The sequence below is a fragment of the Mercenaria mercenaria genome, chromosome 16 (genome assembly GCF_021730395.1).
Source record: "Mercenaria mercenaria strain notata chromosome 16, MADL_Memer_1, whole genome shotgun sequence".
In the NCBI taxonomy this organism is placed as follows: domain Eukaryota; kingdom Metazoa; phylum Mollusca; class Bivalvia; order Venerida; family Veneridae; genus Mercenaria; species Mercenaria mercenaria.
Window position 1 is genome coordinate 51,346,050 of NC_069376.1, and position 27,206 is coordinate 51,373,255.

General features: G+C 35.4%; 1 protein-coding gene across 3 annotated transcripts; it reads left to right on the forward strand.

Annotated features, from left to right (window-relative positions):
- The first annotated feature begins 860 nt into the window (after window positions 1-860).
- LOC123540332 (innexin unc-9-like) lies at window positions 861-26,625 on the forward strand. 3 transcript variants are annotated; one of them, XM_053527065.1, is made up of 9 exons: window positions 8,812-8,952; window positions 12,321-12,432; window positions 14,106-14,233; window positions 14,735-18,839; window positions 21,523-21,814; window positions 22,076-22,608; window positions 22,799-22,910; window positions 23,852-23,979; window positions 24,729-26,625. In XM_053527065.1, coding segments are annotated over exons 4-9 (1,233 nt in total). In that variant the 5' UTR covers window positions 8,812-8,952; window positions 12,321-12,432; window positions 14,106-14,233; window positions 14,735-18,837; the 3' UTR covers window positions 24,895-26,625. The 3 variants fall into 3 exon arrangements, with proteins under 3 accessions (XP_053383041.1, XP_045181203.2, XP_053383040.1); XM_053527066.1 differs by lacking the exons at window positions 12,321-12,432; window positions 14,106-14,233; window positions 14,735-18,839; window positions 21,523-21,814; window positions 22,076-22,608 and adding exons at window positions 861-1,055; window positions 7,882-8,173 and having other exon boundaries at window positions 8,420-8,952; window positions 24,729-26,620; XM_045325268.2 differs by lacking the exons at window positions 21,523-21,814; window positions 22,076-22,608; window positions 22,799-22,910; window positions 23,852-23,979; window positions 24,729-26,625 and adding exons at window positions 861-1,055; window positions 7,882-8,173 and having other exon boundaries at window positions 8,420-8,952; window positions 14,735-15,644.
- Window positions 26,626-27,206: the final 581 nt, after the last annotated feature.

The window sequence follows — 27,206 nt, forward strand, 5'->3', positions numbered from 1 at the left end:
TAGAGAGAGCATATCTGAGTCATAATTACTATATGTTTACTACTTGGCTTACGTTGTAAATGGGAGATAATCCCGCTTATATTAAATGACTTTGCTTATGTAGTGACACGCAGCTATTTAGATATGTTGGCCTACTTAGTAAGTGGGAGATAACCCGCTATTTTTTTAATTATATTGAAAAACACAATAACATGATACTTGATGTTTATCTTTATGTAATTTGCACATGGCTAATCATATCTACATTGGTGCGTACTTCTATCAAACTGAGACAGTAGAATGTTTCTTGCATGATAGGAACGATGTCATTTAATCATTTATATCAATATTGTTTTATTACTACGCATTATGCTGTTTATTTTGCGTCAAGGTTTCAGATCTTTAAATAACGATATTGTGTAATAATTTTTCATGTATTCTTGCTGGTAAAATATGATACAATACCCTAAAAATCTTCTAATGTTACCAAACAAATTGTTTAAAGTTCAATCATTTATATTGACCAAAAAACATAACAGAAATGTATATACTAAATTTATGATGAAAGCTTACAGTTGATTTGAATTACGTTTGATTCCGACACCCCGCTCCTCCTTTCCTCAATTCAACAACCCCGAAAAAGACAATATATTTTCTCATCAAAAGGTGTGGTCGCGGCCATATGGTCCTAAGATCAACGTCCTCTAGGATCAGCGGTTGTTCATGTACCACATTTTTACCACATTTTAATCATTACACAACCTCAACTAATTAAAACAACTAAATTAATCCCGGACAGATAACAGTCTGATAACAAGAATCTATATTAATCTTTTATCAGCATTATAACATTATTTGTATTTATATTTATTTGTAATCAACGCAATACTTTTATACTGATTATGAGTATTTTCCATGAATTTTATTTATAAATTTTATCTTAATTAATTTCACGAAAATAACAGAATAGGTCCAGACGTCTTTGTTTTCAGGGTTTGTTTCCCTATTTGAAACAGTGTCAAGAGTCGGATAAATTATACTTGCGAATTAATTTGATCCTGAAATTTACGAATCATGTAAGTGTTATTTTATTTTATATTCTACTTAGCTTAGTGTTACTGACAAAAGAGATGGTAATTAGATGTATATATTAACATTCGCTCTATTCTTTTCCATTGAAAATTATGACGTTCATTTAGTACGAACAGCAAAAGGAAAGGCGCAGAAGCTACGACAACGCTACTTTGTAATAACGGGCCACTATTTTGACGACGTCCGCGTAAAGTCAGAGAGAACGTTCCTTAGATGACGTTGCAGTTGTTCCATCTTTTAAACAGAATGGCCGGAAAGCTGATTTTAATGTTAGATGCAACGAAATGTGTGCAATTTATTGGTTACAAATGGAAAGTAAATACAATGTAAATATATAAAAAAAAATATTGTTTTCGGTTTTCATATGAAATGAACGACAGAACAGTATCGGCAAATCCACGAATCGTGGTATTTTATTATTGTAATTATTATTTTTATTTTTACATGTATTATTATTGCTATTATCATTAGTAGTAGCAATAGCAACAGCAGCAGAAGCAGTATATAGACTTCAAGGAAAAATATTTTACACACCGAAAGCATGATCACTTTCAATTTGCTAAGTTTTTCATAATGGCCAGTTTTACTAGCAGACTTTTTGTTCAATTTGTATAAAGATTGGAAAATAGAGTAACAATAAGTCAGTTCAAATACTGATCACTTACAATTGTTTAGTTATTGGCATTGAGAGCTGTCACTGGCCCTGAAACTGAAACTGAATAATTTGATTAAACGCCTATTTTTATACAATGATATATTCAATGGCGTTGTAAATAATAATAATTATTATTATTATAACAATATCAATAATGACAATAATAACAGCCTTATTGTAACAAACAGTCATGACCGCACCCCTCCCCTTGAGGTCATTTTACTCCTATTGCGAATACCAGTGCTTAAAGCATCACATGGTACGCCCAGAAGAGCTGCATATAGAGGTTCAAACCCCTCGGTTAATGGTGCCGTCATATACTATTTTAGATAGAAATACTACACACTACCCTACCAACAGAGCCTTACAAACAAGTGCGTTTAATTAAACAAACCTTGGAAAAACCTTTTACAAAAAATTAAGAACTACCACCTGCTGTTTTCGCATAATAAACAGTTATTTAAAACAATGCCGCGAAATCTCTGAAATAGTGTCTTAAGATTTTTTTTGAATGTGTCAAGTGATTTACTTTTGCGTAGTTCTAACGGCAGTTCATTCCAAAGTTTTGGACCAATAGTACAGAAACTTCTATCATTGAATGTTTTGCACTTGTTGTATGGAACAGCATAACGTCATTCAGAATTTTCAGACGATCTCAAACCTTGTCTACTAGGAAAATACTCTGTAAGCAATTCTGTTAAATACAGAGATGCTCTGCCAGTGTGCCAGCTATACATGAAAGAAAGCTTCTTGATATCAATTCTTGCTTTCACCGACAACCAATGTAAGTGATTCACTGCTTGTTTAGAACTGTCAAATTTCCTCTTGTTAAGGAGCCCTGTTGTTTGTTCTATTAAAATAATAATTAATATCACATTTTTATATCAAAAAATATTTGAAGAGCTCTTCATAATATATAGGTAATAGTGTACTACTACTGTGTTGATCTGGGCGTCTCACGTCGAGCTTGTTTTTTGTTACTTTCCGTGTTGTTTGTGCCCGAAAGACGAGTGTGAAACAAAAAATAACACAGTCAACGAAAAGTAAAACAAACATGCGCGTGAAATTAGCCAGAGCAGCCAGAGTTCAGCCAGAGTTTATCCAGAGTAGCCAGAGAAGTCATAACTCTGGTTACTCTAGCTAGCCAATCTGACTGAAGTACATCTCCTATTACGCTACGCATAGGATCTGAGAACGACCTATTCATAGCCTCGTTCTGACGACCCTTTCGCTAGCCAATCAGAGCCTAACTTACAACATCTTGCAAATCTACCTGTAGCCTTGAGTTTTGATATTTACAATTCTTATGTCGTAATGTATCAGATAGCCGGCTAGCTCAGTCGGTAGGCCACTAGCTTTGTAAGCGAGGGGTCCCGGGTTCGAGCCCTAGAATAACTGCACATTTTTCTTACTCTATGACATTCGAACAAGTCGTCTGATTGGATAAAATAAAAATAGCAATATTGGAAATCCAAAATATACAGAAGACGAATGTGAATGGGTCGTTCTCAGATCTTCGTTTAGAAGATCAAGTACTTTAGTCAGATTGTCTAGCTAGCCAGAGTAGCCAGAGTTCAGCCAGAGAAGTCATAACTCTGGTTACTCTGGCTGGCCAGAGTAGCCAGAGTTCAGCAAGAGTAGCCAGAGTTCATCCAGTATCCAGAACTCTGGTTATTCTGGCTGGCCAGAGTAGCCAGAATTCAACCAGAGTAGGCAGAGTTTCTAGATTTTTAACGCTACTCTGGCTGCTCTGGCTAATTTCACGCACAAACATGTGCGTGAAATTAGCCAGAGCAGCCAGAGTACTCAGAGTACCCAGAGTAGCCAGAGTTCAGCCAGAGTTTAGCCAGAGTAGTCAGAGAAGTCAGAACTCTGGTTACTATGGCTAGCCAGAGTAGCCAGAGTTCAGCCAGAGAAGTCATAACTCTGGTTACTCTGGCTGGCCAGAGTAGCCAGAGTTCAGCAAGAGTAGCCAGAGTTCATCCAGTATTCAGAACTCCGGTTATTCTGGCTGGCCAGAGTAGCCAGAATTCAACCAGAGTAGGCAGAGTTTCTAGATTTTTAACATGTAGCCCGAGTCACCAGGATATCATTTGCTCTGGTTACTCTGGCTGTTTCTAACAGAGTAGCCAGAGTTCAGCCAGAGTAGCCAGAGTTTCTAGGATTTTAACATGTTCTGGCTACTCTGGCTGAACTCTGGCTACTCTGACCAGCCAGAGTACCCAGAGTTATGACTTCTCTGGCTGAACTCTAGCTACTCTGGCCAGCCAGAGTAACCAGAGTTATGACTTCTCTGGCTGACCTCTGGCTACTCTGGTTAAACTCTGGCTACTCTGGCTAGCCAGAGTAACCAGGGTTCTGACTTCTCCGGCTACTCTGGCTAAACTCTGGCTGAACTCTGGCTATTCTGGCTAAACTCTGGCTGAACTCTGGCAACCAGGCTACTCTGGCTGCTCTGGCTTATTTCTCGCACAACATGTACGTGAAATTAGCCAGAGCAGCCAGAGTAGCCAGAGTTCAGCCAGAGTTTAGCCAGAGTAGCCAGAGAAGTCAGAACTCTGTTTACTCTGGCTAGCCAGAGTAGCCAGAGTTCAGCCAGAGAAGTCATAAATCTGGTTACTCTGGCTGGCCAGAGTAGCCAGAGTTCAGCTAGAGTAGCCAGAAGTCATAACTCTGGTTACTCTGGCTGGCCAGAGTAGACAGAGTTCAGCAAGAGTAGCCAGAGTTCATCCAGTATCCAGAACTCTGGTTATTCTGGCTGGCCAAAGAAGCCAGAATTCAACCAGAGTAGGCAGAGTTTCTATATTTTTAACATATTCTGGCTACTCTGGACAGCTAAAGTAGCCAAAGTAGCCCGAGTCACCAGGATATCATTTGCTCTGGTTACTCTGGCTGTTTCTAACAGAGTAGCCAGAGTTCAGCCAGAGTAGCCAGAGTTTCTAGGATTTTAACATGTTCTGGCTACTCTGGCCAGTTACAAGAGTTCTGGCTACTCTGGCTGAACTCTTGCTACTCTGACCAGCCAGAGTAACCAGAGTTATGACTTCTCTGGCTGAACTCTGGCTACTCTGGCTAGCCAGAGTAACCAGGGTTCTGACTTCTCCGGCTACTCTGGCTAAACTCTGGCTACTCTGGCTGCTCTGGCAAGTTTCACGCACATGTACGTGAAATTAGCCAGAGCAGCCAGAGTTTAGCCAGAGTAGCCAGAAAAGTCAGAACTCTGGTTACTCTGGCTAGCCAGAGTAGCCAGAGTTCAGCCAGAGAAGTCATAACTCTGGTTACTCTGGCTGGCCAGAGTAGCCAGTGTTCAGCCAGAGTAGCCAGAACTCCGGTTACTCTCGCTGACCAGAGTAGCCAGAGTTCAGCAAGAGTAGCCAGAGTTCATCCAGTATCCAGAAATCTGGTTATTCTGGCTGGTCAGAGTAGCCAGAATTCAACAAGAGTAGGCAGAGTTTCCAGATTTTTAACATGTTCTGGCTACTCTGGTCAGCCAAAGTAGCCACAGTAGCCCGAGTCACCAGGATATCATATGCTCTGGTTACTCTGGCTGTTTCTAACAGAGTAGCCAGAATTCAGCCAGAGTAGCCAGAGTTTCTAGGATTTTAACATGTTCTGGCTACTCTGGCCAGCCAGAGTAACAAGAGTTCTGGCTACTCTGGCTGAACTCTGGCTACTCTGACCAGCCAGAGTAACCAGAGTTATGACTTCTCTGGCTGAACTCTGGCTACTTTAGCCAACCAGAGTAACCAGAGTTATGACTTCTCTGGCTGAACTCTGGCTACTCTGGCTAGCCAGAGTAACCAGAGTTCTGACTTCTCCGGCTACTCTGGCTAAACTCTGGCTGAACTCTGGCTACTCTGGCTAAACTCTGGCTTCTCTGGCTACTCTGGCTGCTCTGGCTAATTTCACGCACATCAAACAAACGCCCATATCAACACACATGGCAAGTGTTATAAACTCTCTCTATTCATCTTGTATCAACTACTGAACCCGTATCAGCCAAGTCGGTCGTTTTCTGACCGACTACTTTATGTCTTACTTTCATTTACTTGAATTTGCAAAATTTGATTCCCAGCGCAGTTATAATCGACCGTATATATCAACTTCTTTGATGAGGCTTGTATTTTGAACGGAAAATATATGGATATGTAATAACACACATTTACTGTATTTTAGTTCGACCAGTAGGTGGTTTTTCAACCATGGAAAAGTGATATCAAGTCGATGAATTCTCATATTGACCAAACCCAAAGTCTTCACGAATGTTCGTGCTTGGATTTATCAGACCAAAACTCAAATCATATACAAGACATATGTACATGTATACAGTGAAAATAATAATGTTTCAAATGTTATGGAAGAAGACCTCTTCCGTCCCACTCAGGAGTCAGAATCAACTTTTTATCATTAAGCACTATAACTGGGCCTAGATCAATCAGAAAAAAATATTACAAACAAGTGATAAAAGTACTTTGTGATAAGTTTATGTCAAGCTAACCATACATTTTACAACCCATCTTCTAAAATTGTAACATAAAAGTTTATCTTGTGGAATTTAAGACAAATAAGAAATTCAAACGAAATCTAATAAAATCTGTACTCGCGAGTACATAATTCACGTAAAATAGTTTCGGATGTTTGCCTTGACATAACTTTATCACGATATACATGTACTTTTATCATTTGTTTGCATTTTTTTCTGATGAAATGAATGATGATGAAAGTTTTTGTTTTTCTATACATCATTTCACAAACGCAAATGTGATATTTCGTTTACAATACACGCTTTATGACAATAAACCGTGAACATTCATAATTTTATTATAAATTCATTTAAGAAGAACAGTCCTAGACGTAGCCTGGCTCCACGGCTACGTGGATATATTTTTATAGATACAGCAAACATTTAATAAGTAAATTTTAAGCCTCTAAAATAGCACAATGTTATCTGATGGCTCGGAGCCAGGGGGAATAAAATGTTAATACAGGAACAACCTGCTGGAGTTACTTAAACTGCTTAAGAAGAAAACATAACACAGAACAAACGTAGGGACGATAGCCAGTCTATCCTGGATGTTTTGAACAAAGTTTTGCGCTCAGCAACTTTATATCTCACACTGTTTTCACTGTTTAATTTCAACATTATGCTCACGAACGACTACTCAGAAACCAGTTGAAACATCTGATATATAACTTTCGACCCTGAAGTTACAATTACCCCCTTCTAGATTTTCGTCGTCTTTGGTATTAACTGACAACTGCAGTGTGTGTATAACTTGATGTTACCCTTACACAAGTAAATCAAAAACGTGGCATTATTTTACTTTAAAATATATTGCTGTAATTAACTGAATAAACTCTATTTTAGGACCCTATGCACTTTCCATGCTTTACTACAAATGTACCACAGTTTAAAAACAATCTAAAGATATATGATGCCGCGGGAGCCTGGAGGTTAAATCAATCTAAGAGAAGATAATGCGAGGGGATTAATAAATTACATCTATTATATTATATTAATATTATAATTTCATGTAAATGTTCATGGTATCATTATCATGTTATTAATATGATAGAGAGAATGTTACACATTTATTGCAGTCAAGTGTACAAAAATAAAACCTATATCATCAATATTTTCAGAAAATAGTGATTGTAAACAAATAATAATTATGAATAGTGATAAGATTATTTCAAGATAACCCGAAGTTTTACTTTGTTTGTTTGTTTGTTTGTTTTTGGGTTTTACGCCGTCTTTCAACAGTATTTCAGTCAGTTTACTTACCAGTGTTCCGGGATTCTGCACCAGTACAAACCTGTTCTTCGCAAGTAACTGCCAACACGAGGTAGAGGACGAATGATTTCAGACACAATGTCAACGTCGTCACGGAAAACATACGACCCACTCGAGGATCGAACACAAGAAATGAAATTGAAACGAAAATGTGTCTCCAATTACGGTTATACAAGCTTTAGTGGGTTCTGAAGGTTTTCATTTAGTAGTACAATTACCCACCCCCTTAAGAGTTTCGTCTTCACTGACTGAACCGTATTGTGCGTATTATTTGTAGTTACCCTTTAACGGGTAAGGAAAACATGGTATGACTTTACTTTAAGATACATTGGTGTATTTAACTGCATCAACTCTTTTCTAGGCTTATAAGCACGTTTGATGCCTTACCATCCTTCAAGTTGTTTAGTTCGAGCCATTGTGACTACTGGGTTGACCGACTGAGCCATGTCTTCACGGTTTTACTTCTCTTGGCGTTCGCCATTACTGTCAGTACGGCATCTTTAGTTGGAACACCTATATCGTGCTGGGTACCAGCCGAATTTGAGACGGGAACCAAATCTTTTGAACAATATGTTAATGCATATTGTTGGATGAAGAACACTTATCATATACCAATGCTTGAGGAGATTCCGACGGACGTATTAAATCGGCAGGTATTAACATGAAACGTCGTGTTCTGTATTAAATATTTGATTTTTCATTTGATTATTGCTAAAAGGCAACTTACCGTTCAGGCATATTAGAATAGGTCATACACAGATTACCTCAACGAAATGATAACAATATGTTAAAAACGCTTCAAATATAATTCTGAGTAAGGTTTACATTTTGATATTGCTACTTGTTAAATCCTACATGATGATCTAGTATAATAATTGTCTTTTACCGTTCTGTCACAGCAAGAAGAGATCACGTACTACCAATGGGTGCCACTGATATTCCTTCTTCAGGCGTTATTATTCAAACTCCCACATATTTTGTGGAAAATGCTACGTAACAACTGTGGCCTTGACCTTGAAAAACTTTGCAAGACTGCTGGAAATACACAATGTCATTCACCTACAGAGCGGAGTGAAACCATTTCTGTCATTGTGTTTTCTTTTTTGTGCTGGATTAAATGTCGACAACGGTATATTAAGAAGAATGTGTGCGTACGTGCTAAAACTTGGCTGTCGCGATTCTGTTGTTTCTATGGCAACAAACGAGAAGGAACTTTCTTGACGGCCTTATATCTGACAATCAAACTTCTCTATCTTATTAACGTCATTGGACAAATATTTCTTCTGAATGCATTTATCACGACGGATAAAAGCGTGTATGCTCTTGAATGGTTAGGCTCCTTTCACTCTGGCTCATCCTTCTTGGAGAGTAAACGATTCCCGAAAGTCACGCTCTGTGACTATCAAATCCGGCAAATGAACAACGTGAAAAGGTAATTTAAGTTTGCTAGATACATTAAAGTTTAATAAAATTATTTTTTTCTTCTGTTCTTTGAAAGCTGTGTTTGAGAGTGTTTGTCGCTGGATATAGATCATCATTTCAATTATTATTGCTGGATTTATTTTTCGTTAAATGTCTACCACACTGGGTAACCTGATATGTTCGGCGCAGGATGCTATGTTCAGCGCAAGATACATTAATTTGAAAACTTTAGTGGGGTTAGTATTCTCTTCATTTCGGTCAAAACAAATAACCAGTAAAATCACCTCATTAGCCTTATCATGTCATAAATGAAGTTTCCAAAGTCGATTTAAAATCCTGAAAAGATGCCATTTTAAGAGAAAACGGCGATGTTAAATGTTAAACTTTACGCCAATGTCGAAAATTATAAAGTTTATAATCACATTGCTTTGAAAATACATTCAAACTCGCTTTATACGAACTCTTCGGGACCTGGGAAATATGTTCATATCAAACGAAATTCGTATTAACGAATGTATGACCCGGATAATTTGCCCGAGCAAGTTGGGCAAGTATCACCGGTATCGCAATGTGTGCGTTTTGAAGTTTTCAGTAATCTCATCATCTACGGCTGCACTCTCTCCACAAATTTGCCTAGAAACAATATTGTGTCGTTTTTTAAACTTGTCGATAAATACGATTGTAGCAATAAAGTCAGTATGGCCTAACAGTTTCGCAAACTCATTGGCCTTTCCCTTCAGAAATTCTCCACATAATGGGATATCATTTATTATCTCAATTTTTGTGTCCAAAGAAATTGCTTTTCTCTTTATGTCAGACTTAGGCGTAGCCATTTTTGGTACTAAAAGTACACTACATGGCCCTAAAACGTACAATGAAATTATATTTTCATGGACAGGTGTACAAATGAAAGTGATTATCGCTCAACTGCTAAAGACATTATTACTCGATTGCAATGAATAAAATAATTGCATACATAGTGTTAATCTCTTTATTATGTATTTGTCGATTACAGGTGATAATCACTTCAATTAAATATCAGCACTTATAACATTTAAGCTCATTGGGACTTCCAACGTGTGTTCGTATCTCCCGAAAATTCGTATGAAGCGAGTTCGCTATTACCGAAATAATTTTACAAAGAAATAGAAGGACTCAGTCGGGGAATCCGGATTTTGTTCGTTATAGCCGAAAATTCGTATCAAGCGAGTTCGTATTAAGTGGACTCGACTTTATTACTAAACAAAGACATTATCTTTATGGATTATATCTATAAATCTTTCCCCTAGCATACTTCCAAATTATAATATCTAGATCGGTGTTTTTAGACTGGGAGATTTTTAAGTTTGAAATACACCATATACGTGAAAAAGGTGATGTTTGGCGCAAGATGAAAATATTTGGGCGATGTTCGAGAGCATGTTATTATAAACTTTATCACAGATAGAGCAATGACCGTTTTTGATGCTGACAGGTAAAGTATTTATAACGATTGTATTCAGAAGGAGTAGGACGTGTATATCGAAGAATATACAGTCAGTTTTTAGTGACACATCTTTCTGAATACATGTATTGCTGCTTGTAATTTCTGTTATGATTAAGGAAATCCCTCTGGTAGGGAAAAGACTGTCTTATAGCCAGGCATGTAAGATCACTTATATTCTTGCAAAGCCAACAAATACCAGTTTAATCTACGTTCATTGAAATTATTGTTGTCATTTTCAAAATTTATTTTCATTGCTTAAACATGGAAGCCGGCCTATTCGCAGCAGATTTATCACCATTAAAGAGTTCATTTTGTATCCATCTTTCCAGAATTTTAATGTCATAGTCGTGCATTTATCTCATTTGGGACGAAGTTGTGTTCGAAAACTAATCGGCAACGTCTAAAAAGAGTAGATAGCATATATTTTTCATTAGAAACGTTTTGCTTGTTTCTTGCACAAGTGAAACTGGCCATGTTCTCTGAGTTTGCAACAGCGCCTGGAATTGTTTTATATTTCGTCAAAATCTCTACTTTCATTGATATTTTCTAGTTCGCGGTTGATTTGCAGTTAATTCTTCTCTGTCGCATCACCTTTAATTACGGATTTCTTTTGGACTGTGTTAAGTATGGATTTTTTGGATTGTGTTAATAGATCTGTTGATTTTGTAAGCAATTGTAATAAATCTTTATGTCTTGGGCATGTTCTTGTGATATTGCAACAATTTTAACCCTTCTTTTTAGATTAGCATGTATTTGGCCGTCCTCAGAAACCTATATGTCATGTGATACTGGTTTCACATGATCGAATAGTTTTGTCTGATATTAGTACCCCAGTTGTCCAGTATAGTAATCCAGTTTCATTTCCTTATATTTTAGACGGCCACTTTGTGACTCTCGCATAAATAATATATGCCAATGCTGAACATTTTCCTGTATCTGCGTATATATTTAAAACTGTAACATTTCTTTTAAAAAATAAAAATTCATCTGGATAAATCTTTACATGTTTCGGGAGTCTGATAGAGCGGAGAACTAAATGTTTGTATAACAATAAATGGTCTTACTGATGGCCGACACAACTCTTCTTGTATTGAATTATGCACAACGACATATGTATGAAAAAAATTAATATAATATCCTGAAGAAATCGAATAAAAGCAATAGACACAATTGCTTGACAATGTCCATAATGGTCACTGCACTTTTATCTATAAAGGAACACGTCTACAAATGAAAACCAGTACATTGTGTACTAAACCGTTAAATACATACAGCAAAATCTATTAGATATAAAAAAAATTGCTTGACAGCGTCAAAAACGGTCATTGCGTTATTTGTGATAAAGCTTACAATAACATGCTCCCGAACATCACCGAAAAAAATTATCCTGCGCCAAACATCGTCTTTTTTTTTTTCGTGTATATAATGTTCGTGTATATAGTGTATTTCAAACTTAAAAATCTGCAACAAAACACCGATTTAGACATTATGATTTGAAAGGATGACAGGGAAAATATTGAAAAATATAGTCCATAAAGATATTAGCTTTGTTTTGCAGTATTTTCAAAGAAATGTGGCTATAAACTTTATAATTGCCGAAATTGGCGTAAAGTTTAATATTTAACTTTGCCATTTATCCTTAAAATGGCATCTTTACAGGATTTTAAATCGGCTTTGTAAACTTCATTTATTACGCGATAAGGCTAGTGAGGTGATTTTTCTGGTTAATTGTTTTTATAGATCGAAATGAGGAGAATATTAACCCCACTAAAGTTTTCAAATCAATGTATCGATCTTGCGCCGAACATAGCATCCTGCGTCGAACACATACGGTTACCTAGTGTGCTATGGTGTCGTTAAGTTTTCATATCAAAATTATCTGTACATTTCAGATATACCGTGCAATGCGTACTACCTGTTAACCTGTTCAATGAGAAGCTATTTCTGTTCCTATGGTTTTGGTTCTGTCTTCTTGCCATACTAAACATCTTCAGCATGGTCAATGTATGTATTCAGTATTGCTTTAGTATTGCTTGCTGTATCTCCATTCTCGTAGTTCTATTTCTTGTACACCGGACTGGCGTTTCCGATGATTTTACCCCTACAAGCAAAACTTATATGGCACCCCACGCCTCAGGACTCACATGCTATTAATGACAACTAACTCGTGCATTGGTTATATATTGTTTATATAAAATACAAATACCTTGATCGCTGCTCTTTTCTTACTATTAATAGACCTACATTTATCGATTTAAAATAAATGATTCATAGAAAAAAGACATACCATTACTCTACAAATGATAAGACTAAAACGGATGTCTTCTATTGTACGTTTTTCAAATGTCATGACGTCATTTCTTTTTACGTGCAGTAATGTCCTGTCTTTTGTTTAAACACGTTGGTTACGAAAAACGTATTTTGTTATTATTCGCGTTGTTTCTCTATAAATTGTAAAATAAGATATCCAAGAAAAATAATTTATTACTGGTTCTGGATGCAGATGGAAATACCTGGCACTCGATTAAATGTTTTTGCTGTAAAACGGCAGGGCCTCATTACCGTCAAAACTGTTACCATCAAACTGGATATTCTACAATCGATGACAGATCATTACATTCTTTCTTCTAACTATACTTCTTCAGTATAGTCAGTTTTCCCTGTTTTTTTTTTTTTTTCACCTTTAACATCAACAACATGGTCAACTTATATACAGTCGAATACCGTTACCTCGATATTCAAGGGACTGTAAAAATTGCATCGACGTAGTTAAGAAGTTCGACGTAACGATATCGACTATTAGGGACTACTTTGTACTTGTGTTGGACGTCTATATTGTCATTATATCTAATGCTTTTTTCCAGAGGGCTTGAAAGGGGAAAGAAATAATATTAAACGTAAATATGATTTTCATTTTATTGACAAATAAAACATGTTAATTAAATACATACATATAACTTTTTAATTTTTGAAAATATACATTTAAACATTAGCATTTTGATTCCTTCCCTTAACAAGTCTGAATGCAGCGGTAAAGTTCCTAGTTGAATAGTCATTTTGACTGTGCTTCGATAACGAAAATTTGCCAGTTAAATACGCATATTGTTACTCAATCCTAAATTGTAGATTTTTACTCCGTCAAACAGAAAATATTTCATCCAAATTAGTTGTTATATTGGAAAACAGCTTTTCTGCTTGCATGGTGTTTTATAAGACTAATTATTGGGAATTAAATGCAAAACTTCCTGACATTTAAATTGGATTAAAGATTAAATAACAAACAAAACAAAAACACAAACTAACTTGAATATAATTAATACATCACCGGACAACAATAGGTTGATTTTCACACCTTACAAATAACATGGATATTTTTTGACAAACTGTGATATCGACGAAACCAGATGTAAAAACAGTACAGGTAAGTTGACGGGACTGAAAAATCTCATCGAGCTAAACGAAATATCGAGCTAATCATATCGAGGTAATGATAAATAATTACATTAAGATAAATAGGGAAAAATCGGGACCGACTCAAACACATCGTGCCAACCGGAGTATCGAGCTAACCGATATCGAGGTAACGATATTCAACTGTATTTCATATTACATGTACTTACAACTTGTTTGTTTACATTTGTAGTGTTATTGTTTAACATTGCCATATTCTGTTTCAGTGGTTTTACCTTACAGTATGGAAGAAAAATAATTACAACTTCGTCATGAAATATTTCAAAATTGATGGAAAGAAATTGCAACAAGCAGACAAAGAGGCCTGCAAGAAATTTACTGATGATTTTCTTCGGTGGGTATAATCAGATTTACAATTTTGTAAAAACATGTAATACTAAATGTCTTATTAAGTTAGCAATATTACGTACGATGATATTCAGAATTATCCGTTTTGGCATATGTGATAAAATAATTTCTGTATTACACGGAACAAGAGAGTCGCCATCGTAAATTTATTCATTTATAAAAGTTAATTCACAGATGCGATAAAAGATGTTTTCCAGTTTTAGAAACACAGTATCATGTGTTACATTTTACTTATGTAGTCTACATAGAAAAGTGTTGTGATTAAACATTTTCATATCATGTGTTTCGAGTTAATAGCAATATTTCAATATTACAGATCCATACTGTCAGATTTGATCGGACTATTATTTTACAGTTTGCAAAGTACCAGACATCGATTATCTTGATAAGCAAAGAAATATGAATAATTTTATGTACAGCGTTGAACTAGTGTAAAAACATATAGCACATGTAGGTATTTTTGAAAGCATTACTATGTGTGTTGCAGGGATGACGGATGTTTTCTAGTGAGGATGGTAGGGATAAATTCCTCGGAACTTGTAGTGATTGACCTACTCAAGGAACTGTTTACACAGTATCAGAAAGACCAAAAGCAATCTGAAGCCATTTCACATGATGTAAACCAAAACGAAACCGAACAGAAAGATGTCAAGTAGAATACATTGCAGCTAATGAGAGTTTTCTCATATAGACCGACACTGAAATCATTATGGAACTGAAACAAAAACATACATGACTTGAATCTTTTGTTAGGTTCTCTCTCTCTCTGTGCGTGCGTGCGTGCGTGCGTGTTTATTATCAAATAATAACGTATACTCATTACCCTTATTAATGTCATTTCACACGTGTTTGTACATAGTATGCTCTGTCACTACATACTTTCACCCAATATCAAAATTCTTTAAGCGAAATCAATTTCATAATCTTTCTTTTCTTATTACATGAAAAAATATCCACATCAAGAATTGAACCGTCAGCCTTCACTCGTACTTTATAAAGCTATAATAATCAAAATGCCTTAGACAACCACCAACATATCAGGTAGATTCTCTCCATAAAACAAGAAAAGTGGTTAGTAATGTTAAAGGCTTGTACAAACTTTCTTTTAAGGGTAACTTCTAGGAATTGCATGTCAGAAGTCCCAAATGTGATTCATATCTGTCTAAACGCACATTAGATTAATGCAATCCTTACAGTTACATTTTTACAATAGGTTTGCTTTTAAAATAAGTGCTTTATTTCCACGAATATCAAACTAACGACCTTTACAACATCTAGATCAAACAGCTAAAATGCCCATCCATATTAAATTGTAATTCGACTTCCTATAAAAATACCCATCCTGAAATTACAAATGTAACTTCAAATTTCCTTAAATCCAATAAAAAGCTTTAACTTGAACTATAGTATAGTTTTCATTTTGGTTTCCGATTTTGAAATATTTTTTTATGAATGACGTCAGTTAGCGCTCAGTGAGCAGTTCATCTCGTTGAACATTGCTCACTGAGTTGTGTTCAAAACTCTGCAATTTCTACTCTTTAAGTCATAACCTTTGAATTTTGCTCACAGTATTCATGTCAATGTAAGTTTAAGTCATTAATAATTGTTCATCTCATAAGCTAACAACAATTCTCAGTGATTAATTGCCAAACCTGTCCACTGGACATTTTTCATTACGAGTATAACAAAAGTGACCACTCGACCACATAGAAGGTGATTTTATCTATATTCCTAGGCCCTTTCAGATATAATTCTCTTGGGGTGATCTCCACAAATAGTTTATGTGTCGGTAATTCGACGGGAAATACCGATAATTTGTTTTCAGTTCATAGCTGCCAGTATGACAAACATGATCCAGGGTAATTTTCAATATGGTTTCCATAATTTGAGCCGCGCCATGAGAAACCCAACATAGTGACTTTGCGACCAGCATGGATCCAGACCAGCCTGCGCATCCGCGCAGTCTGGTCAGGATCTATGCTATTCGCCAATGGTTTCTCTCATTGCAATAGGTTTTTAAAGCGAACAGCATGGATCCTGACCAGACTGCGCGGATGCGCAGGCTGGTCTGGATCCATGCTGGTCGCAAAGCCACTATGTTGGTTTTCGCATGGCGCGGCTCATAAAGTATTATCGAAACATTTGCTTAGAAGGCGTTATAGATCCACATGCATAATGTAAAAGTATATTCGATTGTATATATTGCTAGACTTCATGTCAGTTGTATGCAATCATTGGATACATGTTTATACCCGTAGCTTAAACAGGTGTGCATCAAAAATTATTGACTTCGTTTTAAAGACCCACCACAACCTAGTGACCCCGGCACTTCCAAAGGACCTATTTTTCTCGTTATATAAGCTTTATAAAATCATTCTGATAATACAGTTATAAATTATAATACAGCTATGGTGGAAAATTTAAGGCTCTTCTTGGATTATTGTACTTTCACAGCTTTATCTAAAAAATGATTTTAAATTTCATTATTCAGTTAATCTGTTTTCAGTATATTTATTTTCTTAAAACATATAGCTTACACTGCAGAAAACAAACTGTTTAATCTGAACACTTTGCATACTGCCACATTTATTCAATAAAACATTTGGACAGTAAACATACAAGTCTTGGCCTCAAAATGTCACTATGAGTTCGTTACTGTAAACATACAGCAGATGTTGTATACCTGAATTTTACGATGCGATGAAATGATGTGAAATTATCATCATGGGAAGAAAATAGATTACAGTTATTCTGTGTTGGGTCTTTAAAGTCAATACTACAACTGACAGTTTCAAGACACAATGTCTAATAATGTTGATAATAAGTAAAAATATTTTTCATAAAAGAAAATCTATAACTGTAATCTGTATTTGAATTTAAATGGAAAATGTTCTTCAAATTAAATAAAAAATCTCAACCGGCTGTATGTCCACATCCATCGTTCAAAATATCTGAGCCATAATTACTTATTCATTGACGAACATTCAAGATTTGGCTAACGTAGTAAATGGGAGATAACCCCGCTTATATTAAAATGACTTTGCTTATGTAGTTTAATTGGAGATAACAGAACAGAACAGAAATTTTATAAAGTCTTATGCATATACAGCAGATCTACATAAACCAAAATAAATATAAATAATAGCATGATCATGACAATAATGGCAACAATAGTAATATGACAGTCACAGAAGGAAAATCAAATTGATGAGAATGTTTAAAAAGTACAAATTTAAAAGGATTACTTGCATAAAAATAATACCTCAGTTACATAATTTGATAAACATTTTACACAATCATGTTGCATTCAATATATTTTGTCTTTGCTTGAAAGCTTTGATCGAATATACAGAAATTTTATGCAGCAATGGTATACTATTAGTTTTCAATATGTTTACCAATATAGCCATACTTGGTCTAACTCGATAATATCTTGGTGTATGAATAATGCGTAACTCTTTAAATGCTTCACATTTCAAAACAAAGTGATACTCGTCTTCGACTACTCTTTTATTACAAAGTTCACACACTCCTTTTTGTCTTTCTATGTCTCTATGGCGACCATATTCAATATTGAACCAATGAGATAACACGCAGCTATTTAGATATGTCGGCCTACGTAGTATATGAGATAACCCGCTATTTTTAATTATGTTGGAAAACACAATATTAGATGATACAAAAAATGTACTTGATGTTTATCTTTATGTAAGTTGCACGTGGCTAATCATATCTACATTGGTACGTACTTCTATCAAATAAGATAATAGACTGTTTCTTGCATATTATAAATAGGAACAATATCATTTAATCATTATCAGTATTGTTTTATTACTATGCATTATGCTGTTTATTTTGAGTCAATGTTTCAGATCTACGATATTGAGTAATAGTTTTTCGTGTATTCTGGCTGGTAAAAATTGATACAATACCCTAAAAGTCTGCTGATGTTAGCAAACAAAACATTGTTTGAAATTCAATCATTTCTACTGATCATAGAAGATAACGACAATGTCTGTAAATTCATGATGAAAGCTTACAGCTGATTTGAATTACGTTCGATTCCGACACCCCGCCCCTCCTCTCCTCAATCCAACAACCCGAAAAAAAAAACAGTATATTTTCTCATCAGAAGGTGTGGTCGCGGCCTTGTGGTCCTAAGACCAAGGTCCTCCAGCATCAGCGGCCGTTCATGTACCACATTTTTACCACATTTTAATCATTACACAACTATGTTTCTTCCCGACATATACGATTTAAGTGCCGTTCTCCTGCCAATGTCTGAGACCACTTTTTAGAACTATAATAACTAATTAAAATAACTAAATTAATCCCGCGCAGATAACAATCTGCTAACACGAATGTATCTATTTCAATCTATTATCAGCATTATATCATTATTTGTATTTATATTTATTTGTAATCCACGCAATACTTACACTGAGTATTTTTCATGAATTTTATTTATAAATTTTATCTTGATTAATTTCACAAAAATAACAGAACAGGTCCAGACGCCTTTGCCAATATTTGAAACAGTGTCGGATAAATTATACTTGCGAATTAAATTGATCCTGAAATTTTAGAATCATGTAAGTGTTTTATTTTATATTCTGCTTAGCTTAGTGTTACTGACAAAAGAGATGGTAATTAGATGTATATATTTACACTCGCCCTATTCTTTTCCATTGAAAATTATGATGTTCATTTAGTATGAACAGCAAAAGGAAAGGCAACTTAAGGGCCGCTGTTTTGAGACGTCCGCGTATAGTCAGGGAGAACGTTCCTTAGATGACGTTGCAGTTTTTCCATCTTTTGAACAGAATGGACTGGAAGCTGATTTCAATGTTAAATGCAACGAAATGTGTGCAATTTATAATATAATCTTGTTTACAAATGAAAAGTAAATACAATGTAAATATAAAAAAAATGAAATATATAGGTAATAATGTACTGTTACTGTGTTGATCTGGGCGTCTTTTGTGTTGCTTTTCGTATTGCTTGAGCCCAAATAACGAGGATGAAACAAAAAGTAACACAGTCAACGAAAGGTAAAACACATGGTAATGTTATAAACTCTCTATTCATCTTGTTATTTCTACTGAACGCGTATCAGCCAAGTCGGTCATTTTCTGATGGACTACTTAAATGTCTTACTTTCATTACTTGAATTCTCATAATTTGATTCACAGCGCAGTAATAATCTACCGAATAGAGTGATACCGATTCAGGAGACGATACTGCTTGTATTTTGAACGGAAAATATGAGCCGCGCCATGAGAAAACCAACATACGAACAGCGGATGCGCAGGCTGGTCTGGATCCATACTGGCCGCAAAGCCACTATGTTGGTTTTCTCATGGCACAGCTCATATATGGATAGGTAATATCACACAGTACTATATTTCAGTTCGACCAGTAGGTGGTTTTTCAGCCATGGAAAGTGATATCAAGTCGGTGAATTCATATATTGACCAAAATCAAATTCTTCACGAATGTTCGTGCTTGGATTTATCAGAATAGACTATAACACAACACAACCTTATTAGGTCAAATCATATACAATACATAGGTTTACAGTGAAAATAATAATGTTTCAAATGTTAATGAAGAGGACCTCTTCCGTCCCACTCAAGAGTCAGAATCATCTTTTTATCATTAAGCACTATATCTGGGTCTAGATCAATCAGAAAAAATATTACAAACAAATGATAAAAGTATATTGTGATAAGTTTATGTCAAGCCAACCATACATTTTACAACCCGTCTTCTGAAAATGTAACAGAAATTTCAAAAAGAAAGACAAGTTTACCTCCTGGAATTTAAGAAAAATAAGAAATTCAAAAGAAATCTAATAAAATCTATACTCGCGAGTATATAATTCACTTAAAATAATTTCGGATGGTCGCCTTGACATAACTTTATCATGATATACGTTTATCTTTTTTTTCTGATGATATGAATGGTGTAGTTTTTATTTTGGTATACACCATTTCAAAAAAAAAGTGTGATATTCCATTTACAATACACGCTTTATATCAATAAACCATGAACATTCATAAGCTTTTTTTTAAATGTGAATAGATTCATTTAAGAAAAGCAGTTCTAGATGTAGCCTGGCTCCCTGGCTACATGGGTATTTTTATACGGTACAGCAAACATTTAATAAGTTAATTTTAAGCCTCTAAAATAGCACATTGTTATCTGATGGTTCGGAGCCAGGGGGAATAAAATGTTAATACAGGAACAACCTGGTGGAGTTACTTACACTGCTTATGATGAAAACACAAGTCATGTAAAATATGACAGAACAAACGTAGGGACGGGAGCCAGTATATCCTAGACGTTTTGAACAAGGTTTTGCGCTCAGCAACTTTGTATCTCACACTGTTGTCACAGTTACGTTTCAAAATTATGCTCACGAACGACTACTCAGAAACCAGTTCAAACATCAGTTATATAACTTTCGACCCTGAAGTTTTCCATTTAGTGATACAATAACCTCCTTCTAGATTTTCATCGTCATTGGTATTAACGACAACTGCAGTGTGTGTGTAACTTGATGTTACCCTTACAAAAGTCAATCAAAAACATGGTATGATTTTACTTTAAAAAACATTGCTGTAATTAACTGAATAAATTCTATTTTAGGACACTAAGCACTTTTCATGCTTTACTACAAATGTACCACAGTTTAAAAACAATCTTAGGATAGATAATGCCGAGGAAGCCAGGAGGTTAAATCAATCTAAGAGTAGATAATGCGAGAGGGGGGGGGGGGGAAATCGCATCAATAATTTCATGTAATTTTCCTGGCATCATTATCATGTTATTATTATGATAGAGTGTATATTGTGAATAGAATGGTACACATTTTGTGCAGTCAAGAGTACAAAAATAAAAACTGCATCATCCATATTTTCAGAAAATAGTAATTGTAAACAAATGATAATTACGAATAGTGATAAGATTATTTCAAGATAACCCGAAGTTTACTATCCATCTGCTGAAGACATAACTTAAAATGCAGAAAAGTGCAAGCTTAAACGTGTCTACAACCTTGGACTCTGAAGGTTTTCATTTAGTGATACAATTACTCACATTACCCCTCCCCCCCCCCCCCCCCCCCCCCATCCTTAAGATTTGCGTCTTCAGTGATAGTAACTGACAACGGTATTGTGTGTATTACTTGCTGTTACCCTTTTAAGTAAAAAACATGGTATGATTTTACTTTAAGATACATTGCTGTATTTAACTGCATCAACTCTTTTCTAGGGTTATAAGCAATTATGATGCCTTGTCACCCTTGAAGTTGTTCAGTTCGAGCCATTGTGATGACTGGGTTGACCGACTGAGTCATGCCGTCACGGTTTTACTTCTCTTGGCGTTCGCCATTACTGTCAGTACGACACATATAGTTGAACCACCAATATCGTGCTGGGTACCAGCCGAATTTGACAAGGGAACCGGATCTTTCGAAGACTATGTTAATACATATTGTTGGTTGAAGAACACTTATTATATACCAATGCTTGAGGAGATTCCGACGGACGTACTACATCGGCAGGTACTTAACATGAAACGTCGTGTTCTGTATTAAATATTTGATTTTTCATTTGATTAATGCTAAAAGGCAACATGCTTTTCAGGCATATCAGTGGAAAACATTTAGATTAGGTCATACACAGATTACCTCAATGACACGATAACAATATCTTAAAAGCGTTACAAACAAAATTATAAGTAAGGTTTACATTTTGATATTGTTACTTGTTACATCTTACATGGGGATCTAATATAACAATTGTCTTTTTCCTTTCTGTCACAGCAAGAAGAGATCACGTACTACCAATGGGTGCCATTGATATTCCTTCTTCAGGCGTTATTATTCAAACTCCCACATATTTTGTGGAAAATACTACGTAACAACTGTGGCCTGGAACTTGGAAAACTTTGCAAGACTGCCGGAAATACACAATGTCAATCACCAGCAGAGCGGAGCGAAACCATTTCTGTCATTGTGTTTTCTATTTTGTGCTGGATTAAAGGTCGGCAACGGTATATTAAGCAGAATGCGTGCGTACGTGCTAAAACTTGGCTGTCGCGATTCTGTTGTTTCTATGGCAACAAACGAGAAGGAACTTTCTTGACGGCCTTATATCTGGCAATCAAACTTCTCTATCTTACTAATGTCATTGGACAAATATTTCTTCTGAATGCATTTATCACGACAGATAAAAGCGTGTACGCTCTTGAATGGTTAGGCTCCTTTCACTCTAGCTCATCTTTCGTGGAGAGTAAACGATTCCCGAAAGTCACACTCTGTGACTATCAAATCCGGCAAATGAACAACGTGAAAAAGTAAGTCAAAATTGCTTGATATATTTAAGTTTAATAAAATCCATTTTTCTTCTATTCTTTGAAAGCTGTGTTTGAGAGTGCTTATCATGGGTAATAGATCATCATTTCAATTATTATTGCAGAATTTATATTTCGTTAAATGTCTACGGTGTCGTTAAGTTTTCGTTTGAAAATTATCTGTACATTTCAGATATACCGTGCAATGTGTACTACCAATTAACATGTTCAATGAGAAGCTATTTCTGTTCCTTTGGTTTTGGTTCTGTCTTCTTGCCATACTAAATGTCTTCAGCATGGCCAATGTATGTATTCAGTATTGCTTACTATATTTCCGTTCTCGTAATTCTTTTTCTTGAACACCGGACTGACGTTTTCGATGATTTTGCCCCGGCAAGCAAAACCTATATGGCACCCCACACGCCATAGGACTCGTGCTATTAATGACAACTAACTCGTGCATTTTTTATATACTGTTTATATAAAATACAAATACCTTGATCCTTGCTCCTTTGTTACTATTAATAGATATACATTTCTCGATTCAAAATAAATGATTTCATAGAAAAAAGACAAACCATTACTCTACAAATGATAAGACTAAAATGGATGTTTTCTATTGTACGTTTTTGAAACGTCATGACGTCATTTCTGTTTACGTGCAGCGATGCCCCGTCCTTTGTCTAAATAGTATTACGTTGATTACGAAAAATGTACTTCGTTATTATTCGCATTGTTTTCTCAATAAGTTGGAAAATAGGATATGCAAGAAAAATAACTTATTACTGGTTTTAGATGCAGATGAAAATATCCGGCTCTCGATTAACTGTTTTGGTCATAATACGGCAGAGCCTCATTACCGTCAAAACTGTTATTATCAACCTTGATATTTTACAATCGGTGACAGATAATTATATTCTTTCTTCTAACCATGCTTAATATCTTCATTATAGTCATTTTCCCTGCATTCTTCACCTTTGACATCAACAACATGGTCAATGTATTTTTTTCATATTACTTACATTCTTTTTGGAACCACGTTTAAATCCCGTTTATTTATCACAACATTTTTACATTGCATTACATTTCAATATACAACAAACAGTATAGTAGTTTGCCTTTTTTTTTTTAAAAAAAAAAAACGTAGTTGTTAGAATAGAAAAAGAAAAAAATAACGACTTAATTGTTTACATTTGTGGTGACATTGTTTTATTCCGTCCTTAACATTTCCTCATTTTGTTTTCAGTGGCTTTATCTTATAATATGGAAGAAAAATAACTACAACTTCGTCATGAAATATTTTAAAATTGATGGACAGAGATTGAAACAAGCAGACAAAGAGGCCTGCAAGAAATTTACTGAAGATTTTCTTCGGTGGGTATAATCAGATTTACAATTTTGTAAAAACATGTAATGATTTGTCTCATTAAGAAAGCAATATTACGTAAGATGATGTTCAGAATTTTCCGTTGTCGGTATATGTAATATATATTTTTTGTACTATACGAAACAAGCAGTCGCCATCGTAAATTTATTCATTTATAAAAGTTAATTCACAGATGCGATAAAAAAGTTTTAGAGATACGGTGTTATGCGTTGTATCTTACTTATGTAGTCTACATACCAGAGTGTTGTGATTAAACATGTTTCAAGTTAATAGCAATAATTCAATACAACAGATCCAATCTCTCCAGCAAACTGTAGCAGAAATGTCTCAGCCATTTGAACGGTTTATTATTTGAGCCGTGCCATGAGAAAACCAACATAGTGGGTTTGCGACCAGCATGGATCCAGACCAGCCTGCGCATCCGCGCAGTCTGGTCAGGCCCCATGCTGTTCGCTTTTAAAGCCTATTGGAATTGGAGAAACTGTTAGCGAACAGCATGGATCCTGACAAGACTGCGCGGATGCGCAGGCTGGTCTGGATCCATGCTGGTCGCACACCCACTATGTTGGTTTTCTCATGGCACGGCTCATTTTATAAATTGCAAGGTACCAGACATTGATTATCTTGATAAGCAAGAAATATGAATAATTTTATGTACATTGTTGAACTACTGTAAATACATATAGTACATGTAAGTATTTCTGTATCAATGAAAGCATTACTATGTTTGTTACAGGAATGACGGATGTTTTCTAGTGAGGATGGTAGGGATGAATTCCTCGGAACTTGTAGTGATTGACCTACTCAAGGAACTGTTTACCCAGTATAAGAAAGACCAAAAGCAATCTAGAGCCACTTCACATGATGACCAAAACGAGACCGAACAGAAAAAAGTCAAGTAGAATACGTTACAGCTAATGAGAGTTTTCTCATATAGACCGACACTGAAATTCATACAGAACTGAAACAAAAGCATACATGATTTAAGAATCCTTAGTTAGGTCACCATATTCTGACTAAAACAATGTGAAAGGTCAAATTTTATTCCACTTTGCGTCTATTTGGTCTTTTTCCATTGAATATCCGAAAATATGTAAAAGAAGTCGTCAGGATTTAGATGCAATTTCGAAACAAATTTGCGGTACTCTCTCTCTCTCTCTCTCTCTCTCTCTCTCTCTCTCTGTTTATTATCAAATAATAACGAATACTCATTGCTCATATTAATGTCATTTCACACATGTTTGTATATCGTATGCTCTGCCACTACATACTTTCACCCAATATCAAAATTCTTCAAGCGAACATGAAAAAATATCCGCATCAAAAAATGAACCGGAACTCTTCACTCGTACTTTCATAAAGGAACAATAAAAACGTGCCTTAGACAACCAACAACATATCAGATAGATTCTCCCCATAAAGCAGGAAAAATGGTCAGTAAAACAGAAAGAAAAAATAAAATGCTTGCACAAACTTTCTTTGAATGGGAACTCTTAGGAATTGTATGCCAGAAGTCCCAATGGTGGTTCATACCTGTCTAAACGTACATTAAATTCATGCAATCCTTAGAGTTATATTTTTACAAAAGTTTTGCTTTAAAAATAAGTTCTTTATTTCCACGAGTGTCAAACTAATGATCTTTACAACATCTAGATGAAACTGCTAAAATACCCGTCCATGTTATATTGTAATTCGACTTCCTATAAAAATACCTATCCTGAAAATAACTTCATATTTCCTTAAAGTCCAATAAAAATTACATAACCTTGTCGACTCGGCATTAAGCTTTAGCTGTAAACTAAAGTATAGTTTTATCATTTTGGTTTCCGATTTGGAAATGTGTTCTTTATGAATGACATCAGATAGCGCTCAATGAGCAGTTCATCTCGTTGAATATATAAACGGAAACTTTTCTTCGAATTAAATCGGCTTTATGTCCACATCCGTCGTTCAAAGTATATTCTAATTCTGTAGCAAACAAAACCTTTAACGCCACTTCGATATTCATATAATTTATACTAACTTCATTTAAGAGAAAAATGGAATGAATGAATTTAAGTCATGTAAAATGTCCATTCCTGCGTCTAACATATCCAAGTGTTTATTGACATTTCAGCACATCACTTTATTGTTGGGCTTCTTGGGTTCATTGAAGCACATTTCTGATCATTTCATTGCTAGCTAGAGAGATTTGTTAATGCCATTTTCGTGTTGTTTCACTGTTTGTAGATTAACCTTTTCCTCATGTTAGTTTAGTCATTACAACGACCTTTTAATTGTCATTTCAGTGCGTTTAATTTTGTTTCGTTGCATATTTAAAAACCTTTTCGCATACTTTTCGTTCAGTTGCCTGTCATTCCTTTAAATTGTATCCATTCGTATTAAACAACCGTTTTTGTATACATCTATGTTGTAATGTTTTGTAACCAGTTACTAGATCTCTGTTTATTAAACTTCCCGTTAACACTATTTTCGTCCATATCATCTTCCATCGTCAAGTTTTTGATCCATTATTGATGAACTCTTTTCTGCATTCTTACATTTAAACTTTCGTGTTCTTTTTTTTTCAGAGACGCTGTCGAATTGTATATGTTTTACATTTGCATTTTTCTGCGTTGTTATTTTATCTTTAGCGGTACTGAACTGTTGCGGGTGTGTATTATAATTGAGCCGTGCCATGGGAAAACCAACATAGTGGGATTGCGACCAGCATGGATCCAGACCAGCCTGCGCATCCGCGCAGTCTGGTCAGGATCCATGCTGTTCGCTTTCAAAGTCTATTGCAATTCGAGAAACTGGTAGCGATCAGCATGGATCCTGACCAGACTGCGCGGATGCGCAGGCTGGTCTGGATCCATGCTGGTCGCAAACCCACTATGTTGGTTTTCTCATGGCACGGCTCATATTAGCTTATTCATAGTCGCCACCAGTAACACATATGGGTGACTCCTCCAGAAGGCTGTTAGTTATATACATGAGACTCAATACAGCTTCTCCATGATTTGTGCATTTGTGTTGCTGTTTGCAACTTACCGTTTCCTTTTCGTTTCATTGATAATGATGCCAGGAAATAGTTGGATAATTGTATTGGCATTTCCACAAAAAGCAAAACGCATTCATGCCAATCTAAGAAAAAACATCATATATGATTTTGAGAAATAACAGGAAGCAGTAAAGCGAAATATTATAATATGCATGGCACCTCATTACATGG

Coding starts and splice junctions, on each gene's coding strand:
- LOC123540332 (XM_045325268.2), top strand. Junction 8,174..8,419: donor CGGACGTATTAAATCGGCAG/GTATTAACATGA, acceptor GTTCTGTCACAG/CAAGAAGAGATCACGTACTA. Junction 14,234..14,734: donor TTTACTGATGATTTTCTTCG/GTGGGTATAATC, acceptor TGTGTGTTGCAG/GGATGACGGATGTTTTCTAG.